General features: G+C 41.5%; 3 protein-coding genes across 3 annotated transcripts; 1 reads left to right on the forward strand and 2 right to left on the reverse strand.

The window, feature by feature from the left end:
* Positions 1-1,263: 1,263 nt before the first annotated feature.
* Positions 1,264-3,520, reverse strand: LOC138871312 (uncharacterized). Its single transcript, XM_070149186.1, has 2 exons — positions 3,406-3,520; positions 1,264-1,646 (listed from the first exon to the last, which is right to left on the reverse strand). The coding sequence occupies exons 1-2, from the start codon at positions 3,518-3,520 to the stop codon at positions 1,264-1,266; spliced, it is 498 nt and encodes a 165-aa protein (XP_070005287.1).
* A 3,297-nt stretch (positions 3,521-6,817) lies between these two features.
* Positions 6,818-10,299, reverse strand: LOC104247540 (amine oxidase [copper-containing] alpha 3, peroxisomal-like). Its single transcript, XM_070149189.1, is given in 7 exon segments — positions 6,818-6,902; positions 7,592-8,544; positions 8,642-9,060; positions 9,172-9,285; positions 9,371-9,485; positions 9,487-9,747; positions 9,872-10,299. Coding segments are annotated over 6 exon segments (1,356 nt in total). The 3' UTR covers positions 6,818-6,902; positions 7,592-8,525.
* A 3,377-nt stretch (positions 10,300-13,676) lies between these two features.
* LOC138871318 (uncharacterized) lies at positions 13,677-14,633 on the forward strand. The gene has a single exon (XM_070149192.1). The coding sequence runs from the start codon at positions 13,677-13,679 to the stop codon at positions 14,631-14,633; it is 957 nt and encodes a 318-aa protein (XP_070005293.1).
* Positions 14,634-20,533: the final 5,900 nt, after the last annotated feature.

Below are 20,533 nucleotides of genomic sequence, written 5' to 3' on the forward strand. Positions count from 1 at the left end.
CTCAAGAACAATGAGTCTGTGATCCCAGAATCGACTCAGACCCCAATCGAGATCGAGGAAACATTATCAACAGAAGACTAAAATACCCGCGACTAGTGGAATATTACGGCGGCAATATCGACACGTACCTACAAGGAGCCGGCAAATAAACAAATTTAGGGATCTTTACCTTTTATAAAGTTTTACCTAATATAGGACTCCCCTACAATATAAAGGTGGTCTGATTATTTGTAAGGGTGATTCAGAAGCAAGAATACTGTCATCTTTCTCTCAAAGCTCTTACTTAATTGTGTCTTGACATTGATCGATGAGCATTCTGTACAAGGGTAGCTCATCTCCCAAGGCTGTAATTATTCAATTCTTGTGGTTTGAATTTACTTTATCATATTTCATTTCAATTACAATTTAATTTATCGCTTTGTGTTAATTTAATCAACGTATCCTTAAAATCACTTACAAATTCAATTGTTATCCGATTTTAACGGTAAACAGTTTGGCGCTTAGCATGGGGCTGATGATAATAGTGGTTGTTTGACACAAATTTCCATAACACACACTACTTTACACTTGTTCTTCAAAGTGCCTCTAATTTCAAGTTAAATCTCAAAATGCCAAACTCACAATTGGCACCCCTGCCTGTTGACAATGAGTCCGGTCTCCACGGCAAAAATAACATAGCGCTGGATAACAAGGTACCACCCGTTGATCCCATTGAAATTCTAGTCACAAAACCATTGGATGCTATCTTGCATGTGGCTATTGAAACAAATATGCCTGCCGACCCCAAAAATAGCATGCGGGGTGGGGCCCGATCGGCGGCGCAAAATACTCAAAACAATGGAGGGGACGGGATCAATTTATGGATGTTCTTTGAAATGCTACAGGCTCAACCGGAGGCAATAGCTAATCTACAAAACCAAAGTCACGCACCGAGCAGAATTAGGGGAGAAGAACATCTAAGGAAATGACAAAAAAGTAGAAACCTACAATTCTAGGGTCGACCATATCTTGGGAGCGTCGCCGATACTAAAAGGCCTGGATTGCAAGAAGTTCGTGCAAAAACCTTTCCCCCCGAGTGCCGCTCAAAAATTGATCCCTAAAAAATTGTGCATGCCCGAGATTGTACGTAAAATGGAACAACCGACCCAAATGAGCATGTTACCTTTTACACATGTGTCATTAAGAGAAACGACTTAGAGGATGATGCGATCGAGTCTATCCTGTTGAAGAAATTCAGGGAGACGCTATGATATGGTATCACAACTATAACTGGACGACAGTCCCCGGGACGATATCATCTTCTTCAACCGAGGATCCCAAATTAGAAAGTGCATCGGCCTCACTATTTTGCTCTCGAGGCACATGATCCAGAGTCCATTCCTTGAAGCGACGCAATGTTATCTGTAGTTTATCTAAGTACCATTGCATCATATCCTCTCGAACATCAAAACTTTTGTTTACTTGGTTTACCACCAATAGTGAACCCCACTTGGCTTCAATGACTTCTGCTCCCAAGCTCTTGGCTAGCTCGAGACCTGCAATCATGGCCTCATAGTCGGCCTCATTATTAATCAACCTAGAAGTTTTGATAGATTGTCTAATAGTACCACCCATAGGTGGCTTCAAGACAATGCCAAGCCCGGACCCTTTCACATTCAAAGCACTGTCCGTAAAAAGGGTTCATACCCCCGATGATGTACCCGAACTTAGAAGGAGTTCTTTCTCCACTTCGGATACAAGGCTCGGCATAAAATCAGCCACGAAGTCGGCTAGGATTTGACACTTAATGGTCATGCGGGTTTTATATTCGATATCGTACCCGCTAAGTTTGACGGCCCATTTGGCCAGCCGGCCTGACATCTCGGGCTTATGCAAAACATTTCAAAGGGGGTACGTGGTTAATACACATATGGGATGACATTGAAAATATGGCTTTTGCTTTCTAGATGTGCTTATCAATACAAGTGCTAATTTTTCTAAGTGAGGGTACCTAGTTTCAGCATCTCATAGAGTTTGGCTTACATAATAAATAGGAAATTGCGTACCTTGCTCTGCTCGAACTAGTATCCCACTTACCGTTATCTCGGATACTAACAAATATAGGTAAAAAATTTCATCTACCTTCGGGGTGTGAAGCAAAGGCGGACTCGATACGTATCGCTTCAATTCTTATAATGCTCGCTAGTATTCCGGGGTCCATGCGAAATCCTTTTTCTTTTTGAGCAAGGAAAAGAACCTATGACTTCGATCTGATGACCTCAAAATGAATCGACCCAAAGCATCTATTCGACATGTTAGCCTCTGCACGGCCTTCACACTATCCACGATTGTGATATCCTCGATATCCATGATCTTATCGGGGTTAATTTCGATGCCCCGATTCGACACCATAAAGCCGAGAAACTTACCCGAGCCGACTCCGAAGGCACATTTATCTGGGTTAAGCTTCATGTTTTATTTCCTTAGATTTTGAATGTTTCTTGCAAATGAGCTAAATGGTCCTCTGCGCACAGGAACTTAACCAACATATCATCAATGTAAACTTTCTCTGTTTTACCTATTTGTTCTTCGAACATTTTGTTAACTAGGCGTTGGTATGTAGCTCCTGCATTTTTTAGCCCGAAAGGCATTACGTTGTAACAATAAGTTTCGAATTTAGTAATAAACGAAGTCTTTTCCTGGTACTCCGGGTTCGTCTGAATCTGATTGTACCCGGAGTAGGAATCGAGAAAAGTTAGGATCTCATGGCCGGCCGTGACGTCGATCATACGATCAATGTTCGGCAGTGGGAAAGAATCTTTCGGGCATGCTTTGTTCAAATCCTTATAATCTATGCACATTCTAAGTTTATTCCCCTTTTTAGGAAATACAACTACGTAGCTAACCATTCAGGGTATTTTACCTCCCGAATAGACCCTATTTTAAGAATTTTTATTACCTCGTCCTTTATGAATGCATGCTTCACCTTAGATTGAGGCCTCCTTTTTTGCTTCACCAGTTTGAACCTGGGGTCAAGGCTAAACCGGTGCGTAGTTATCTCCAGTGGGATTCCGGTCATATTTAAATGGGACCAAGCAAAGGAATCCATATTATAAATAAGAAATTGAATGAGTTTTTTCCTGAGTTCGGGGGTTAATCCCGTTCCCAGGTATACCTTTCTCTCGGGCAAGTATTCGATCAGTATGACCTGCTCCAGTTCCTCGACAGTTGACTTGGTTGCATCAGACTCTTCAGGAACGACGAAGGTTCGGGGAGTAAAGAAATCCTCTTCTTTGTCTTCGATTACCTATTGCTCTGATTCCGTCGAGGCTGGGGTTGTGATTGCTATATAGCTGCATGCTTACATTTGGTGTTCAATTTCTCCTAGGTCAAAGGTTCTGGTATCGGCACCACTTCCTCAACTACAAATATCTCCTTCGCAGCATATTGCTCTTCGTAAACTGTTTTCACTCCCTCCTCTGTTGGGAACTTCATCATCTGGTGAAGAGTTGAAGGCACTACCCTCATGTTGTGTATCCATGGTCTCCCTCGGAGTGCATTATACCTCATGTCGCCTTAGATGACATGGAATTTCGTGTATTGTATGGTTTCGACTACGTTTACTGGTAGGATTATCTCCCCCTGTGTTGTTTCGCTTGCCATATTGAAGCCATTTAGGACCCGGGACGCAGGTACAATCTGATCTTGTAGGCCGAGTTGTTCCACGACCCTCGATCTGATTATGTTGTCTGAGCTACCTGGATCCCCTAGAACACGTTTAACTTGAATTTTATTTAAAAGGATAGAGATCACCAGGGCATCGTTGTGTGGCTGAGATATTCCTTCTGCTTCCTCGTCATAGAATGATAGGGCGTCCTCGGGCACATAACTCCGAGTCCATTTTTCTCTAGTAATCAACACCTTGGTGCGTTTGAACACAGGTCCCTATGGTACATCGACACCGCCAACAATCATGTAGATTACATGGTGCGGTTTTTCCTGCTCAATCTTTCTTGCACCTCTTTCCCTGAAGTGATTCTTGGCTCGATCACTGAGGAATTCTCGAAGTTGACCTTCGTTGAACAATTGAGCCACTTCTTCCCTTAGCTGCCTGCAATCTTCTGTTCTATGACCGTGTGTGCCATGATACTTGCTCATCAAATTTGGGTTAATTTGAGAAGGATCGGTTTGTATGGGCCTGGACCACTTGGTGTCTTTGATTCTTCCAATAGCTGACACAATCCCCGACGCATCTATGCTAATGTTATACTCCAACAATAGAGGTGCCTCTGCGAGGTCGTTATGCTTATCGAACCCTCTCTTACTCATGAGTCCCCAAGAGCTTTGACCTCGATCGTTTCTCCGATCATTCCGAGGAATGTTACAACCTGAACCGCTGCTTCTTCGATCGACATATGGCTGATACTATTCCTTATTCGATCTCGATTCTCTGTCTGTGTCCCTCAGAGGCTTAGCTGCCGATCTGTTAGGATGAACTGAACTCGAGCGGGCTCCCAACTGGTCGTCCTCGACCTTGATTTTTGATTGATAACGGTTGTGCACATCTCACCACGTCACAGTTGGATACTCGATCAAGTTCTGCTTTAATTATCGAGACACAATTGAGCTCCTTTCATTCAAACTCTGCATAAAAGCTTGTACTGCCCAGTCATCCGAGACCGGTGGTAACTCCATTCGCTCCATTTGGAACCTAGACACGAACTCCCTCAACATCTCGTCGTTCCTCTGTTTTATCTTGAAGATGTACGATTTTCTTGTGGCTACCTTTATGGCCCCGACATGTGCTTTCACGAAGACGTATGCTAACATAGCAAATGAGTCAATAGAGTTAGGAGGTAAGTTGTGATACCAAATGATAGCTCCTTTCGACAATGGTTCTCCAAACTTTTTAAACAAGACTGACTCGAACTTATCGGCATTCAAGTCATTTCCTTTGATCCTGCAAGTGTATGAAGTAATATCCTCGTTAGGGTCGGTTGTCCCGTTATATTTAGGTATATAGGGCATGCAAAACTTCTTAGGAATGGGCATCGGAGTTGCGCTCTGAGGGAATGGTTTTTGTATGAATTTTTTGGCATCTAAACCTTTCAAGGCTGGAGGTGCCCTCGGTATTTGGTCAACACGGGAGTTATAAGTTTCCACCTTTTCGTCGTTGTCTTCAATCTTCTTTTCTCCGGACTCGATCCTCTTGGTTAGCTCTTCGAGCATCCTCATAATTGTGGGATCAGTCCCCGAGCCACTTTCATTTGACCTCTCTACGCCAGCTCAGTACGTTGAGTGTTTACTGATTCGGCTGCACTCGGAGTTTTATTCTAACTCTGGAGTTGGGCGATGACGATCTGCTGTGCTTGCAGCATCTCAAATATCACTTGGAGGCTGATTCCCCCGTCTCCCATTCCTTGTGTTCCTTGGCCACTAGATCGGGCTTCCCTACGCACATTCCCTCTGGGGTCTGTGCCTAAATCTGCGTTTAGAGCGATGTGTGAACTAACATCAACTGGTTCCATATTTGGCATTTCCCATGAGTTTATCGGTGGTACACCGACCCCTGCATTGTTGTTTTCTCCAAGATCTTCATTGTCATGAACATGTGTATTTTGTGAGCTAGACATGTTTCAGCTTGAGAATCAAAGAATCTTCACAAGAAAAAGTGTAAAAATAACGTGTGTAATGAGAATCAGTAAAGAAATAATCACTATTATCTTTAGCCCCACAGTGGGCGCTAAACTGTTTACCTCGAAAATATGAGTAATAATTAAATTTGATTTGTTATTTTAAAGATATGTGATTTAATTCAATACCAATTAATAATCAAGAAATATGAAGTAGAAATGAAAGAAATAAGTGAATCAAACCAATGTTACTCAGCAGTAGTGACCTCAAGTTTAGTGACCTCGAGATGAAATAAGAGCAATAAAGTAAGAACAATAAATGTAATCGACAATTCTGATGAACAGTAAGAGAGAAAAGTAGGATAGTATATTCTTGCCAATGATGAGATGATGTTATAAATAATTGGGGACCCCTTTTATATAATAGAGGAACACTAAAAAGGTATATTTCTATTTACAGTAAGGAATATTATTGGTACAGCTGTCTAACTGCTTAGTACGGAATCGTACAATCCTATTCCGGGATTTACGTCATGATCTTGGGGACGTGGCAGGAATCTTGCCCATTCTATTACAAATTCATAACAGTATAATTTCGTGGTCGAGCATACTTAACTTCGATATTCCTCGTACTCCTATCTTCGGGCATTGCACTCTGTCTTTGAGCTCGAGTCTAATCTGTCGACCTCGAACTCGAGCTTACTTGAACTCGGACCTAAGGTGATCCCTCGAGCCTGGGAAATCGGGCGTGCCTGATTTCAACCGTATACATTTTCTTTTAGAACTATATATATATATATATATATATATATATATATATATATATATATATATATATATTGATGTAAGTAAAAAAGATCAAAAGTGATTATTTGTTTAAAAGTTTGACGGGATTTATAATTACTAAAAAGATAATTAGAAGAGAATGAAAATTAATGGTAAATTGAAGTAGAAAACGATGCGAAGATAAAAATGGGGAGTGAGAGAGAGAGGCAGAAAGGATAGAGATGAAGTATATCAATAATCATCAAAGCCCTGTTTGTTAAACTCAGTTCCTTCCATAACAACACAAGAACCTTGGTTTTTACATTCATTCAGACTGATCAAGAACTTATACAAATATAAATCATTGTTCCATTAATAGATTTTTTTCAAAGAAATTTGTTGGCCGGAGCTCGAAAGCATCATAAATTGTTGGCATTATCGGATAGTCTTCTTGACAAGGTATATGATGGAATCCAAGTGTGTACCAAAGCACAATATCCTTGTTTTCAATTGATCTAGCTATTCCTGCAAACAACCCAAGATCAATCCATGCATATACCAAACTAGTCAACCACAAGCACTAAAAGGCTTCATCAAATCAAAAATTAGTATTGTTGGCCAAGTGAAGTTGGTTTTGAAGATTGATAAAGGAACTCAAATATGAACCAAGTCCATCCACAGTATACACAGATACGGGCAGATTCAATCATAAGGGATACACGTGAAGGAGATAAGCTTAACATGTTATATCTAATATTTCCTGATCAAAAATCAAGCCTGCCAGGTCGAATAACAGAAAGCCGAGATATCCGTGATCGGGCAAGGATCGAGGCAGAGATACTTAGCCCATCATGAGATTTGCTTCTGTAATTAGAATTATACTATAATCAAGCAATATACTATATCTTTCTCTATTATATTCTCTTAAGTTTTACTATTCGAGTTCATACTTTTTCAATAGCATATTCAGTTGATTCGAAGGTGATTTAGCTTGAGGGCCACAGTTGATCAAACACTGGCTTGCTTTATATTATTGTTAATTTCTGTTTATTATTCTTTATAGTTATCAATTGGTATTAGGTGAAATCACGTGCCCTTAAAACCACTTATAATTTTAATTTTTATCCAATTTTAGGGTAAACAAAAGTGTTTCACGTAGTTCCTGCAGTTAATTGTGCTTACAATGATCTTGTCATGCTTGATAATCAACTTACACTGCCTTAGTATGCTTTTCGCTTGCCGACACGACCAATTTATCGGTAGCGGTATACTTGATTACTTGTGTAAACTCGGTTGTGCTGAACTTTTATTCACTTTGCATCAATTTCCACCTGATCACTCTAGATTAGACGTTCCCTTTGATCCCGGTTCAAGTTTGCCTTCCACATCTGTTGGTGCTACAAGAAATTTTGTATTCTGTGATGCGTTGGGCAGCTTGAAGCCTGATAAATGCATGCCGTTTACCCAGTGGAATGCTTGCATTGTGCCCTTGAACCTTCAGTTGCAATTGTATGCAAATGGGTAATAACAAATAGTGTGGGCTCAAATGTTCTCATAGGGATTGCAATTCATGGTTTCACATAGATGTTGATGATGTTGTTGCGTTCGACGATCAATAAGCTTATGGTGAATAGCCACTGGCCTACCAGCAAAGGATTCCCTAGTTCCTGATCATAAAATAAAAGAAATAACAATGCTACTTATATTCATATAATGGTCAGGGTGTGGTCATTTTTTGTTAAATCTTTCGAAAAATGCACCGGATATTAAGGAGGATGAGAGGCTAGGAATGGCCAGAAATCTTGGATGGTTAAGGGGCATATTAACTGATGAAGATGTATAAACACCATTGAGTAGATGAGACACCAAATAGATTATAAACAAATGCTATTGGTACACGCATTCAACTATGACAAGAGCTGGCTTTCTTTATTAATAATAATAATAATGGAAATTTCTCATAAATGAAGACATGATACAAATTTGGCCAGTTGACTTGTTTAAGAGACTTAATAAAGAACTGGATTATGCTGAAAGAAATTAGCAGGCCTGAGCTCAAAATCAGTACTTAATGTTGGCATAACTGGAAAATCTTCCTGCTTTGGTACATGATGAACAGATAATGTGTACCATAATACGATATCCTTGTTACTCAATTTCCCTATCCCTACATCATAAAAGAAAATTGTAACTTCATTAATCAATCTGATCCATTTACCTAATAAAAAAATGCTGCACTTCAGAAGTATAATCTATTACATTACCTCAGGCTACACATGGCTGGGGATGATACACTAGCCCATTTCTCAGATCCCGGGATTAGACAGTAGCCTATTTTATTCCCAAGCTTAGTTTTCTTGTTTGGATTCACCACTATCATTTCAAAGGCTCCTGACCCTAGCTGAATCCTTGCATCAGATTCTGTTTTAGCTGTTTCACCAACAACTCTCCAATAACTCTGTCTTGGTGAACTTTTGTTGATCACGCGGTTAGTTTTTAAGTTATTTTTGACAAAGGAATTTCCATGACCGTCCACGTCCAGGTCAAGGTGAAAGGTAAAGAAATGATCATGATATGCGCCTAATAAGTTTTCTGCTATCAGTGTACCATAGACTTCTTCCTTTATCTGGTCCTTGTGAGTGTATATCGACCCCCTTGCTTCAAGTAGACCAGTTAAGCCAACCTGTGATGATGATTCTGTATGTACTTTAACGTTACTTCTAAACAACAATTGGTATTTACTGTACGGTACTCAAAAACATTTTTCTTCAAAAATCACAAATACGTAACTTACGGTGACTTTGATGCTTCCACTTTGCCTGAATTCATAATCAGTAATGTAATCATAATTCCCTACAGTTGACACCATTCTCACCACCAGGCTCACCTCTGGTCTAACTTCTGGTATCTGCAGTTGAAAATTTTCAAATGAAGGAATAAAAGTGACCCCAAAAGTAATTTAAGCAAGAACCTTAAATATTATGCTAACGTACCTCTTTTCCTGGAATCCCAAGTTCTGTATGGCGCCACATGATATCTCCAGCATAACGTTCAAATATACAAATTACGTTAGGCATTTTCCCTGGAGTACCGTCTTGCCCGATGAAAAATAAACTTTGCATTTTCTGGGCAATCCTTTGATGCTTGAAGCTCCACAGCACAAAGACCCAATCCATATTCGCCTGCATCGAAATAGGTCCTATAGTACCAATCTTCAGTCAGGTCCATGTATGGCACAAAAACCTCTGACACAAATCCTCTGTACAAAACACTCCTAAATTCTTCCTTTTCAGCATCAAACATTGATGCTACTGATATGATTATTCCTGCTCTCATATCATAAGCTACATGAAACTTCCAATCAGCCCACCTAAATTCAGGAAAAAACTTCAGCAATGAACTATGCTTTGGTTTATCATTAAAAACTATTCAGCTTCTTTTTCTTTAAAAGCATAATATATCAAGGCGTTTCTTCTAATGAATCTAATCTTTACCTCACTGTGTTTCCATCTAGAGTAAAATTTGGTTCATTTGGCTGCACTATTTTTATTCCATCTAGTTGCAAGTTGGAGTGAGGCCTTTGTTTTGGTTCCATGTAATCGGTCCCATTAGCTTTGGGGACTGGAACCATCAAACGATCGAGGTACCTTACAATTTTCATCTGATCAAGAACAACAGTTATTGTAATTCCCTCAATAGGTCTCATGTATAGATTAACTGTTCCATCTAAGTAATAGCACATGACTTTAACCATTCTGTTACTGCGCTTCCTTTTCTCTCCAAACCATCCAACAGCAGAACATTGGCACACCACCTCTTTTAGCTTTAGCCCTCTCTTTCTAATGGAGGATATAAATGATGGATGTGTGAATGGTAACTGATAATAGGCTATATAGTTGTTATTTACACCATAATTGTCCATGCTTTGTTGTTGTTTTATAATGTAAGTTGCCAATAAAATGTTTTAATTAATGCTATTTGGTTTTGCAGGGAATATAAGATGTGAGGAAGCAACATGAAGTGTTTAGAGGCAATAACGTGAAGAAAACACCCACTCAAGAAGTACTCAAACACAAAAGAGCAAAAAGAGAAGGAACGCAGAGACAAAAAGGCCCAGCATACTCACTGCGGTCCGCGTCGCGGTTGGAGTCAGTGTTCTCCGCGGTCAGCGCCGCGGTCGACGCCGCGGCCGCGGCGGCATGTTCACAGTCCAGAAATTTAAGGGGTCAAAGTGTCAATTCGGGAAAACTTTTATAAAACCCTTATAAGATATAAGAAACTCGCCCAAGAGAAAGGAGGGCTTATTTTGAGATTACTTTTGCAAGGAGAACAAGTGTGAGAGATCACCCAAAACATCATAGTTCTTATTCTCTTCTATTTTTCTTGTAATTTTCCATTATGAATATTTTCGTAGTTTATTCTTACATTGTCATGAGTAGCTAAATACTTTAATCTAAGGTTTTGGTGAAACCCGTTGGGGATGACTTGGTTGTTATATTAATATAGTTTGAATTGGTTGTTAATCTTTATTTGTTCATCTACGTTTTGATTGTGGTTAGTTGAAAAGGCCATCAATTATCCGTTCCTATTTATTATGTATCTTCTTGAGAGAGAGTGCATATTTAGGTAGTTGTTTGAACAACATCACTCTCGGAGTATAGACAAGAGTCAGAACCGAGGGTTTAGAGATTGGATTAGAGATAACGATACCTCGGGTGCAATCTAAAAGAACAGTAATGTGAATCTAGCTAGTGTAGCTTGAGAGAGTGCGTCTAGTAAATTATCATAATTGCTTGAGAGAGATTTATGATAGCTGGGGAGTTCTTGATTGATAGAGACAACTAAGGTATCGCTATAAGAAACATACAACCAAGGAAATCACCAACGGGGGAAACCATTACCTTAGACCTTATTCCAACTGTTTACACACCAAGCATAGTTAATTTTCAGCTGTTAATTATTTTCAGACTTTAGTTGTTAGAAATATCATCAATTGTGAATTACAAAGTTTGGGAAAAATTGATTCTGTAAATTTAGTAAATCAGTCAAAAGTAATTGATAGGTTAATTCTCTGTGGTTCGACTCTGGGCAGAATTACTCAGATTATATTTGCTACGTCTGTGTGTGTCTTTGTATAAGGCATAGTTTGGCGTTATCAAATTTTGGCGTCGTTGTCGGGGAATTAACGGTATTATCAATTACAATTGAGAGAAGTACAAAAAAATTCTATGTGTAGTCAGTTTTCTCTATACCCAATCTTTTCATTGAAATTCTAACGTTTGAACTCTTGTGGAAAGCAGGTGTATGCCTAGAAGTTCTTCGAGGACTGGAGAACTGCTAGAAGGACTCTTAGACCCTGAGAAAACATTCAGGGCATTGAACCATGCCAACAAAAGACTTCAACAATTTCAACAATCACACCAACTCGAAATTGACATGGATGACGTAGATAACGTCAACGGAAACGTCAGGAATGAGTCAGCTGACTTAAATGTCAGAAGTGTGGCACCTCTTGTGCCCTAAGCTGCACTTTATGAGTGGGCACAGCCCACAGCTGATAATCTGGCCATTGCCATAGCTGTGCCCGCAATTCAAGCGGAGACATTCCAGATCACCAACAACATGTTGCATCTGCTGCAGAATAAAGGACTATTCTCCGGGTCACACATTGAAGACCCGCAACAACACTTAAAGAATTTTCTGTCAATTTGTATGACCCAAAGGCAGCCAAATGCAACTCCGGAAGCTATCAAGCTACTACTGTTTCCATTCTCGGTAACCGGGGAAGCTCAGACTTGGCTAAATTCGCTCCCTATCAACTCTATTACCACCTGGGAGGAATTAGTCAAGCAGTTCCTGAACAAGTTCTATCCGCCTAACAAGACTGCAAAACAGATTGATGACATATTGCAGTATAGGCAGCAGCCTTCTGAGTCCTTGCAAGAAACTTGGGAAAGATTTAAAGGGATGTTAGTGAAGTGTCCTCACCATGGCATCCCAGACCAGATGCTCGGTCAGAGATTCTACATGGGGCTAGCTGACAATTTGAAAGCAAATGTGGTTGCGTCAGCTGGAGGTGCATTTTTAAGTAAAACATTCACTGAGTGCAAAATCCTTCTCGATAAGATGTCACAAAATTCAGGGTGGATGACTAGAGGTACAACACTGGCACCCATAGTGTATTCAGTTCCTCTTGACCCAAATAATTTGCATGCAGAGAACATGGCCACACTCATGACCCAGATGAGCAGATTGACAAAGAAGATTGATGAGATGGGTACAAAACAGGTGCACATTGTTGATACAACAAATGGGGGACTGTGTACACCTTGTATTAATCAGTTTTATGTGCGTTCATGGAGCAGAGAAGGTAAAAATCAAGGGGCAAGGGAAGATATGAATTATGTCAACAACTATGGGGGTCAGAGGCAAGGAGCACATCAGTGGAGACCGCAACAAAATCAGTAGTACATGCCTAATATGTAGCAGCCTGGGGGTATGCACCCTCAAAACCAATTGGTGTCAGTACCATATCAGAAACCACAGGGCTATCCACAGCAAAATCAGCAACAATTGACATACCAACCACCCCATCAACAACAAGATAACAACATGGTGGAAATCAGGGGTATGCTTCAGCAACTCATTGGGACAAATAATAAAGTGCAGGAAAAATTGGCAGTGCATGATTCAGCCATAAAGAATATTGAAACGCAGCTGGGTCAGCTGTCCATGGCTTTGAACAACCTTCCTCAGGGAACTTTGCCTGCAGACACAAACATAAACCCCAAGGACTAAAACCCGAATCAGCTGATGGCAGTAAGTCTCCGGAATGGGAGAGATTTAGACAGAGAGCAGGAAATTGCACAAGCCAGCAAGGACACTACACCAGCCACTCCAGTTCAATTAGAGGTAGAGGAACCAACAGAACTTACTGAAGTGGTGGTTGAGCATAGTCAGGAGGAAAAAGGCAAAGAAAAGATGAATGAGCAAGTTGCATAACATGTGGCACCTCTTGTGCCAGAAAATTCTAACAGAGAGAAGCTAGCAAGCAATGCACAAAGGGTGATACCTGCACCCTTCCCTCAAAGAATGGTCAAACAAAAGAAGGCAGACCAATATAAGAAGTTCATGGAGATGCTGCATCAAATTCAGTTGAATATTCCTTTGATGGATGCCTTGAGGGAGATGCCCGGTTATGCTAAGATGATGAAAGATCTAATGTCACGGAAGTTTGATTTTCAGGATCTATCCACTGTAACTTTGACATAGACCTGCAGCGCAGTGGTGGCAAAACCGATGGCTCAAAATATATTGGACCCAGGTAACTTCACTATTCCATGCACAATTGGAAGTTATGCCTTTGCAAAGGCGTTGTGTGATTTGGGAGCCAGCATAAATCTGATGCCGCTGGCTGTGTACACCAAACTGGGCATAGGTAGAGCTAGGCCAACATCGATGCTGCTACAGCTGGCTGACCGCACAGTGAAGAGGCCCACTGGTATTCTTGATGATGTGTTGGTACAAGTGGGGAAATTTTTGTTCCCTGCAGATTTTGTTATCTTGGATTGTCAGGCAGATGAGGAGATACCCCTTATTTTAGGGAGACCATTTTTAGCCACGGGGAGAGCATTGATTGACTGTGAAACTGGGGAATTAAAAATGAGATTGAACGATGAAGAAGTCATATTGAATGTTCAGCAATCTATGAGGAGACCCGGTGAATATGCTAATTGCTCTCTAGTGGAAGCAGTGGATGTAATCCTGCAAGAAGATGATATGACCCTAACTGTAAAAGATCCATTGGAGGCATGTCTGACGAATTTAGAAGAAATGGATGGTGAAGGGTTAGCTGAATGGGTCATGGCACTGGAAGGCCAAGGATTTTGGTCAAGGGAACCTCAGTTCGAGTCCCTTGAGTTAGAAAAAAGGGCCACTCCTCCAGCAAAGCCATCAATAGAGGAACCACCCAAATTGGAACTGAAGCCACTCCCAGATCACCTCAGGTATGTGTTCTTAGGCCCTGATTCGACCTTGCCTGTTATCATATCATCCGGTTTGTTAGATGTGCAGGTAGAATGGCTCGTTCTGGTACTGCAGGAAAACAAGACTGCCATTGGCTGGACCATGGCAGACATAAAGGGTATCAGCCCAGCCTTCTGTATGCATACGATTCTCCTGGAAGAGAGGCACAGACCTTCCAGGGAACACCAGCGAAGGCTGAACCCAAACATGAAAGAGGTTGTAAAGAAATAAGTAATCAAATAGTTAGATGCGGGAATTATCTTCCCCATCTCTGATAGTAATTGGGTCATCCTTGTCCAATGTGTGCCGAAAAAGGGGGGAATAACTGTTGTAAAAAATGAGAACAATGAGTTGATCTCAACTCGTACAGTCACAGGGTGGCGTATCTGCATGGATTACAGGAAATTGAACACAGCCACCCGGAAGGACCATTTCCCCTACCTTTTATTGACCAAATGTTGGACAGGCTGGCTGGGCGATCGCCCTTCTGTTTCTTGGATGGATATTCGGGGTATAATCAGATATCAATAGCCCTCGAAGATAGAGATAGAACGTCCTTCACCTGTCCGTATGGCATCTTTGCCTTTCGGAGAGTGCCTTTTGGGCTTTGCAATGCACCCGTGACTTTTCAACGGTGCATGTTAGCCATCTTCACAGACATGGTGGAGGATATTATGGAGGTCTTTATGGATGATTTCTCCGTGGTGGGAGATTCATTCGAAGAGTGTCTTCACAACTTAAGGAGAGTGCTTAGAAGATGTGTGGAGACAAACTTAATGCTAAATTGGGAGAAGTGCCATTTTATGGTACAAGAAGGTATAGTCCTGGGGCATCGAGTGTCCAGTAAAGGAATTAAGGTCGACCATGCTAAGGTTGACGTGATTGAGAAGTTACCAACGCACACTTCAGTCAAGGCGGTGAGAAGTTTTCTTGGACACGCTGGATTCTACCGGCGTTTCATAAACGATTTTTCTAAAATTGCTAACCCATTATGTAAACTCCTTGAAAAGGATCAGCCCTTTGTGTTTTCTAATGATTGCAGGTTGGCATTTGAGGAACTGAAGAAGATATTGATCACTGCACCCATCATTGTTGCACCCAACTGGGAGCAACCATTTGAGCTCATATGTGATGCCAGCGACTATGCTATATGAGCAGTCTTGGGGCAGCGAAAAGATAAGCTGATGCACCCAATTTACTATGCAAGCAGAATGCTAAGCGGTGCACAGCTCAATTACACAGTGACGAAGAAGGAGATGTTGGTGGTGGTGTTTGCGTTTGACAAGTTCCAATCATATCTGATTGGTTCCAAGGTAATTGTATACACTGACCATGCAGCACTCAAGTACCTAATTTAGAAAAAGGAGACTAAGCAGCGCCTGATTCGTTGGGTGCTACTGTTGCAAGAATTTGACCTCGAAATTCGTGACCGTAAGGGCACAGAAAATCAAGTCGCTGATCATCTATCGCGACTTGAAGGAGCTGAAAAATCAGTCGAGGTCGAAGAGATCCTGGAAACCTTTCCAGACGAGCAGCTGCTCGCAGCCAGTCTTGAGGAAGCGCCATGGTATGCAGATTTTGCAAACTACCTAGCCTGCGGTATTGTTCCCTATGACCTTTCATCTGTCCAAAAGAAAAAGTTTTATCGTGATTGCCGCATGTATTATTGGGACGAGCCTTATTTGTTTAGAATCAGTGTTGATAATATGATCTGGAGGTGTGTCCCCGAGATAGAACAATCTTCTATTTTGTAGGCTTGTCACACATCAGCATATGGAGGACATTTTGCAGGAGCCAGGACAGCTGCGAAAGTGCTAGAGGCCGGGTTCTTTTGGCCAACAGTGTTTAGAGATGCACACCTATGGGTGAAGGGCTGCGGCGAATGTCAATGAACCGGGAACATTTACTGTCGCCATAAGATGCCCATGAACCCGATTCAAGAGGTAGAGGTGTTTGATGTTTGAGGGATTGACTTCATGGGCCCCTTCGTCAGCTCATTTGGCAATAAATACATACTTGTTGCTGTGGATTACGTGTCTAAATGGGTGGAAGCTGCAGCGTTGCCCACTAATGATGCAAGAGTGGTGATAGGTTTTGTGAAAAAGAATATATTCACCCGATTTGGGATACCAAGAGCGATCATCAGTGATGGAGGCACTCACTTCTGTAACAAAGCCTTTGAGAAATTGCTTGCAAAGTATGATGTACGCCACAAGGTGGCTACCCCTTACCATCCACAAACCAGTGGGCAGGTTGAAGTGTCCAATAGGGAGATAAAAAGTGTACTAACCAAGGCGGTGAATGCCACATGAACTGATTGGGCAAAGAAGCTTGGTGACGCACTCTGGGCCTATAGAACTGGGTTCAAAACACCAATAGGTATGTCACCATAAAAGTTGGTATTTGGGAAGGCCTGTCACCTGCCTGTGGAGCTAGAACATCGAGCTTGGTGGCCACTGAAACAATTGAACATGGATCCCGAAGCAGCTGGACAAAATCGACTGACAGAGTTTGCATGAGCTGGAAGAATTTAGATATCAAGCCTTTGAAAGCATGAGGCTCTACAAGGAAAGAATGAAGAAGATGCATGATAAGCATATTGTGGACAAAATTTTCAAACCCGGTGACAAGGTATTATTGTATAATTCAAGGCTGAGATTGTTTCCGGGTAGGTTAAAGTCCTGATGGTCAGGACCATTTAGAGTGGTGCAAATATTCGCAAGTGGAGCTGTCGAGATTGAGTCAGAAGATGTGACAAACAAGTTCTCAGTAAATGGGCAAAGGTTGAAACATTACCTTGGAATAGCTGAAGAAAAAGGGAATACAGTGGTGATCAATTTGAAAGAACCCCAGTACGCGAATGAGGAGTGAAGGCTCAACCACTTGCGTCGCGCCGCGATGTTAAATAAGGCGCTGCGTGGGAGGCAACCCACGAATGTGTTGTAAGTGTAGTATGTAACTTCGTGTAAAAAAAAACAAAAAACAAAAACAAAAATTTTTGCCAGCTAGGACCGCGGGTGGACCGCGGAAATCACTGAATGTTCAATTTTTCATCGTGACCGCGGCTCGGACCGCGGTAACGACCGCGGGGGACTCTGTCTCAGACCGTGGCGTCGACCGCGGTGACGTCTGCTGATATTTTAATTTTTTTTCTCTTTTTTCCCACTCTTCTTTTAATTTTAAAACCCTTCCCTATATCAAAATAAACAATCCCCCCCCCCCTAAAATCCCCACTTCCCTATCTCTCTCTCTCTAAACCAAAACCCTCCCCTCCATACTCTCTTCTTCTTCCTCCTTCACAACACCCCTCATCTTCTTCCCCCCAAGGTATGTTTCCGACCCCCCTTCTCCTTTCCTTCTATTGTTTTTGTTGCATTATGCTAGTTCATGTTGTTCTAATGTAGTGTTAGTGATAGTATTTTGTTTTGTTTAGTTCTTCTTCTTCTTTTTAGTGTAGTTTCATTTTTAGCATATGTCTGGTGAAGGGGTTGTGTTTTGAATGTTTGGAATGGTGTTGTTGGTAGGTGATGATTAACAAAAAACGTGGAATATGTGGGTGTAGTAGATAGTTGAATTGGGGAAGTTTTCTTGATTCCCTTGGGGCCATGAATATGAAGAAAATGCGTTGCCCACAATGTGTTTGAGAAATTGCCTCAATGGTGATATAAGGAGATGTTGTAACATGGTTGTGGTGAAGTTTGAGTAACCACCCACAGTCACACATTTTAGGCTCATCCTAATACGTGTTTCTCTATTTTGACAGGTATTATGAGTTCAGCCCGTAAGAGACGAAACACCGAGTCCTTTGCTAGTGGCCCAGGAGGCTCCTCATGAGCTAGGGGCCAAACCAGTGCACCACGGTTTGATAGCACTCGGTTCGTCTCTACAGAAGCAGAGGCAAGGTATAATCAGAAACTTGTCAAGAAGTTACTCCATGAGGTCCATATCGATAGGAAGGTTTTGGTGAAGGAATGCGCCAATATGTTTGATGAGCTACGGAGGTGTCAGCTGGACTTCTTCTTTGAGGCTCCCGAGGAAGCAAATATTCAACTAGTGAGGGAATTCTATGCAAACCTACCAGAACACGAGGACAAGGTTGTGAATGTGCGCAACACTCCGGTTAATGCTGCTATAGAGGTCATCCGCAAAGTGTATCGCCTCCTCGCATTCACGGGTGATGATCATTACATCATGGCTAGTCGCCCGATGGTTGACTGGGACAGAATTTTGGAGGTCATTTGTATACCTGGTAGACAGCCCAAATGGGTAGCACAACCGACGACTCTGCATTCCAAGTCTCTTACTTGGGAGGCCAAATGTTGGCTCACTGTCATCACCACTCAGTTGCTACCATACAGCAATACCACCAATGTAAATGGGCCACGGGCCGCTATGATCTACTGCTTCATGACTCACCAAGGGCCGAGTCCTCTCTAAAGAAATGTTCATTCGATCGCCTGAACTAAGCAAAGGCCACTACTTCCCTTCGCTTGTCACCCGTATATGTCGCCTTGCTAATGTTCCTGAGAACTCCCGAGTTGATGGGAAATTACCTATAAAAACCCCTTTCCGGGCGAGAAAAATTGGGCAAGAGGGACGAGAGCCAGTACGACTCAATGATGACTCGTCTGATGAGTCTGAGGATGATTCTGATGCTGCTGAAGCTGCTGAGATCACAGCCCCTCCTAGAGGGGATGAGGCAGGATGGTCACAGCCACGCCGGAGCACTCAGATGGATGCTTTGGAGCGGGAAATGACTGGACTGCGGACTTCCGTCACTGACTTGGGGTCCCGTATGGATGTTGTGGCTAACCGACAGGTGAAGTCGGAAAAGAAATTCATGGGTTGTTTGAGAGCACTGGGCTGCGCCTGCAACGTGAACCCAGACACAGTTTCAGATCAAGAGTGACCCTTCAGGGAAGTTTCTTTACCTCACTGCTTTTTATATTGTCAAGCTATGGGGACATGTCTTAATTTTAAGTGTGGGGTGGGGGAAACTTCGTTGTTTGTTGTACTTGTGAATGTTATCTGTTTGTTTTTGTTTTGTGTTAGTTGCTTTAGAAATAGAGTAACAGTTTTTTCTTTTAGGAAGTTAAAATAGAAGCGACTTGTCCCGATGATGGATCTCTTTCGGTGGGGTTCTTGAGGGACTAAGTCGAGAAAAAAAATTGAAATATAAAGACTCTTCCTAATGACGTATTCTTTAGACAATTTTCTTGAGGGAAGCTAGTCTATAGAAAACACCAAAAAGATTTTTTATTTCTTAGGTAGTGTAGTAACTTCCCCTTGGTTTTTCTTTGGGCCACGGTTCTTTTCCAAGGGTTTAGCTTGAATCGGGTATAGGTAGATTTCTTTTGTTTTAGGTTAGGATTAATGGGTGACGAGCTTAAAATTGAAGAAGAAAAACCCTTAACGTTCTTACACCCGAACACGATAGATGCTAGAGTGTAGCGCTTAGCTTCAAGGGTTGAATCTTTTTTAAGTGCATTAAAAATTGTATGTTTGTACCTAACTTGAACACTAAAAAGAGAATGTTTTGATAAACTAATCCGGAGTGAGTCATTTGCCATGTGGGTGTGAGTATCATTGTATTCCATGTTGTACATTTGATGCCTAGAACTTTCCCTGTGTGTTTGCAAAGCGAAATAGTAGTTTCATTCGATTTTAGAAGTGATATAGGCATTTCTTTGTTGAGCCAGACATATAAAGTGAACCCACCTGAATGCATTACATCTTAGTTAACCCCGTTGAGCCTGTAAGCCTGTTTCTTTGGCAACCACAATGTGAACCTTAACCACTTGTTTGAATAGCCTGTTGTTTGAACCAATTTTCCTCCTTCTCAATAAGCACTAGATTGGTATTGAGATTATTTGAAAACAAAAGTGTGGGGTGGTGGTTTGGTTTTTGAAGTGGAACCATGGAAATAGAGAAAAGGTTCAGAATGTGAAGCGTAAAAAGAAAAGCACCGCGAAAAAAAAAAGTTAATATACTTTGTAGTGATTAATAAGTGGTAGCTTGTAAAAATTGCACCTAATGTATGGGGATGTTTAAATAAATGTGGTGGAGTGTTGGCTTACAAAGTGATGATTTTTAAATTCAACGTAATTGTATTAAAAGTGCTTATGGAGGTT

Source organism: Nicotiana sylvestris, chromosome 1 (genome assembly GCF_000393655.2).
Source record: "Nicotiana sylvestris chromosome 1, ASM39365v2, whole genome shotgun sequence".
NCBI lineage: Eukaryota > Viridiplantae > Streptophyta > Magnoliopsida > Solanales > Solanaceae > Nicotiana > Nicotiana sylvestris.

Coding starts and splice junctions, on each gene's coding strand:
- LOC138871312 (XM_070149186.1), bottom strand. CDS start 3,520: ATGGATACACAACATGAGGGTAGTGCCTTCAACTCTTCACCAGATGAT. Junction 1,647..3,405: donor ATGCTGCGAAGGAGATATTT/GTAGTTGAGGAA, acceptor TGAATGTGAAAG/GGTCCGGGCTTGGCATTGTC.
- LOC138871318 (XM_070149192.1), top strand. CDS start 13,677: ATGGCTCAAAATATATTGGACCCAGGTAACTTCACTATTCCATGCACA.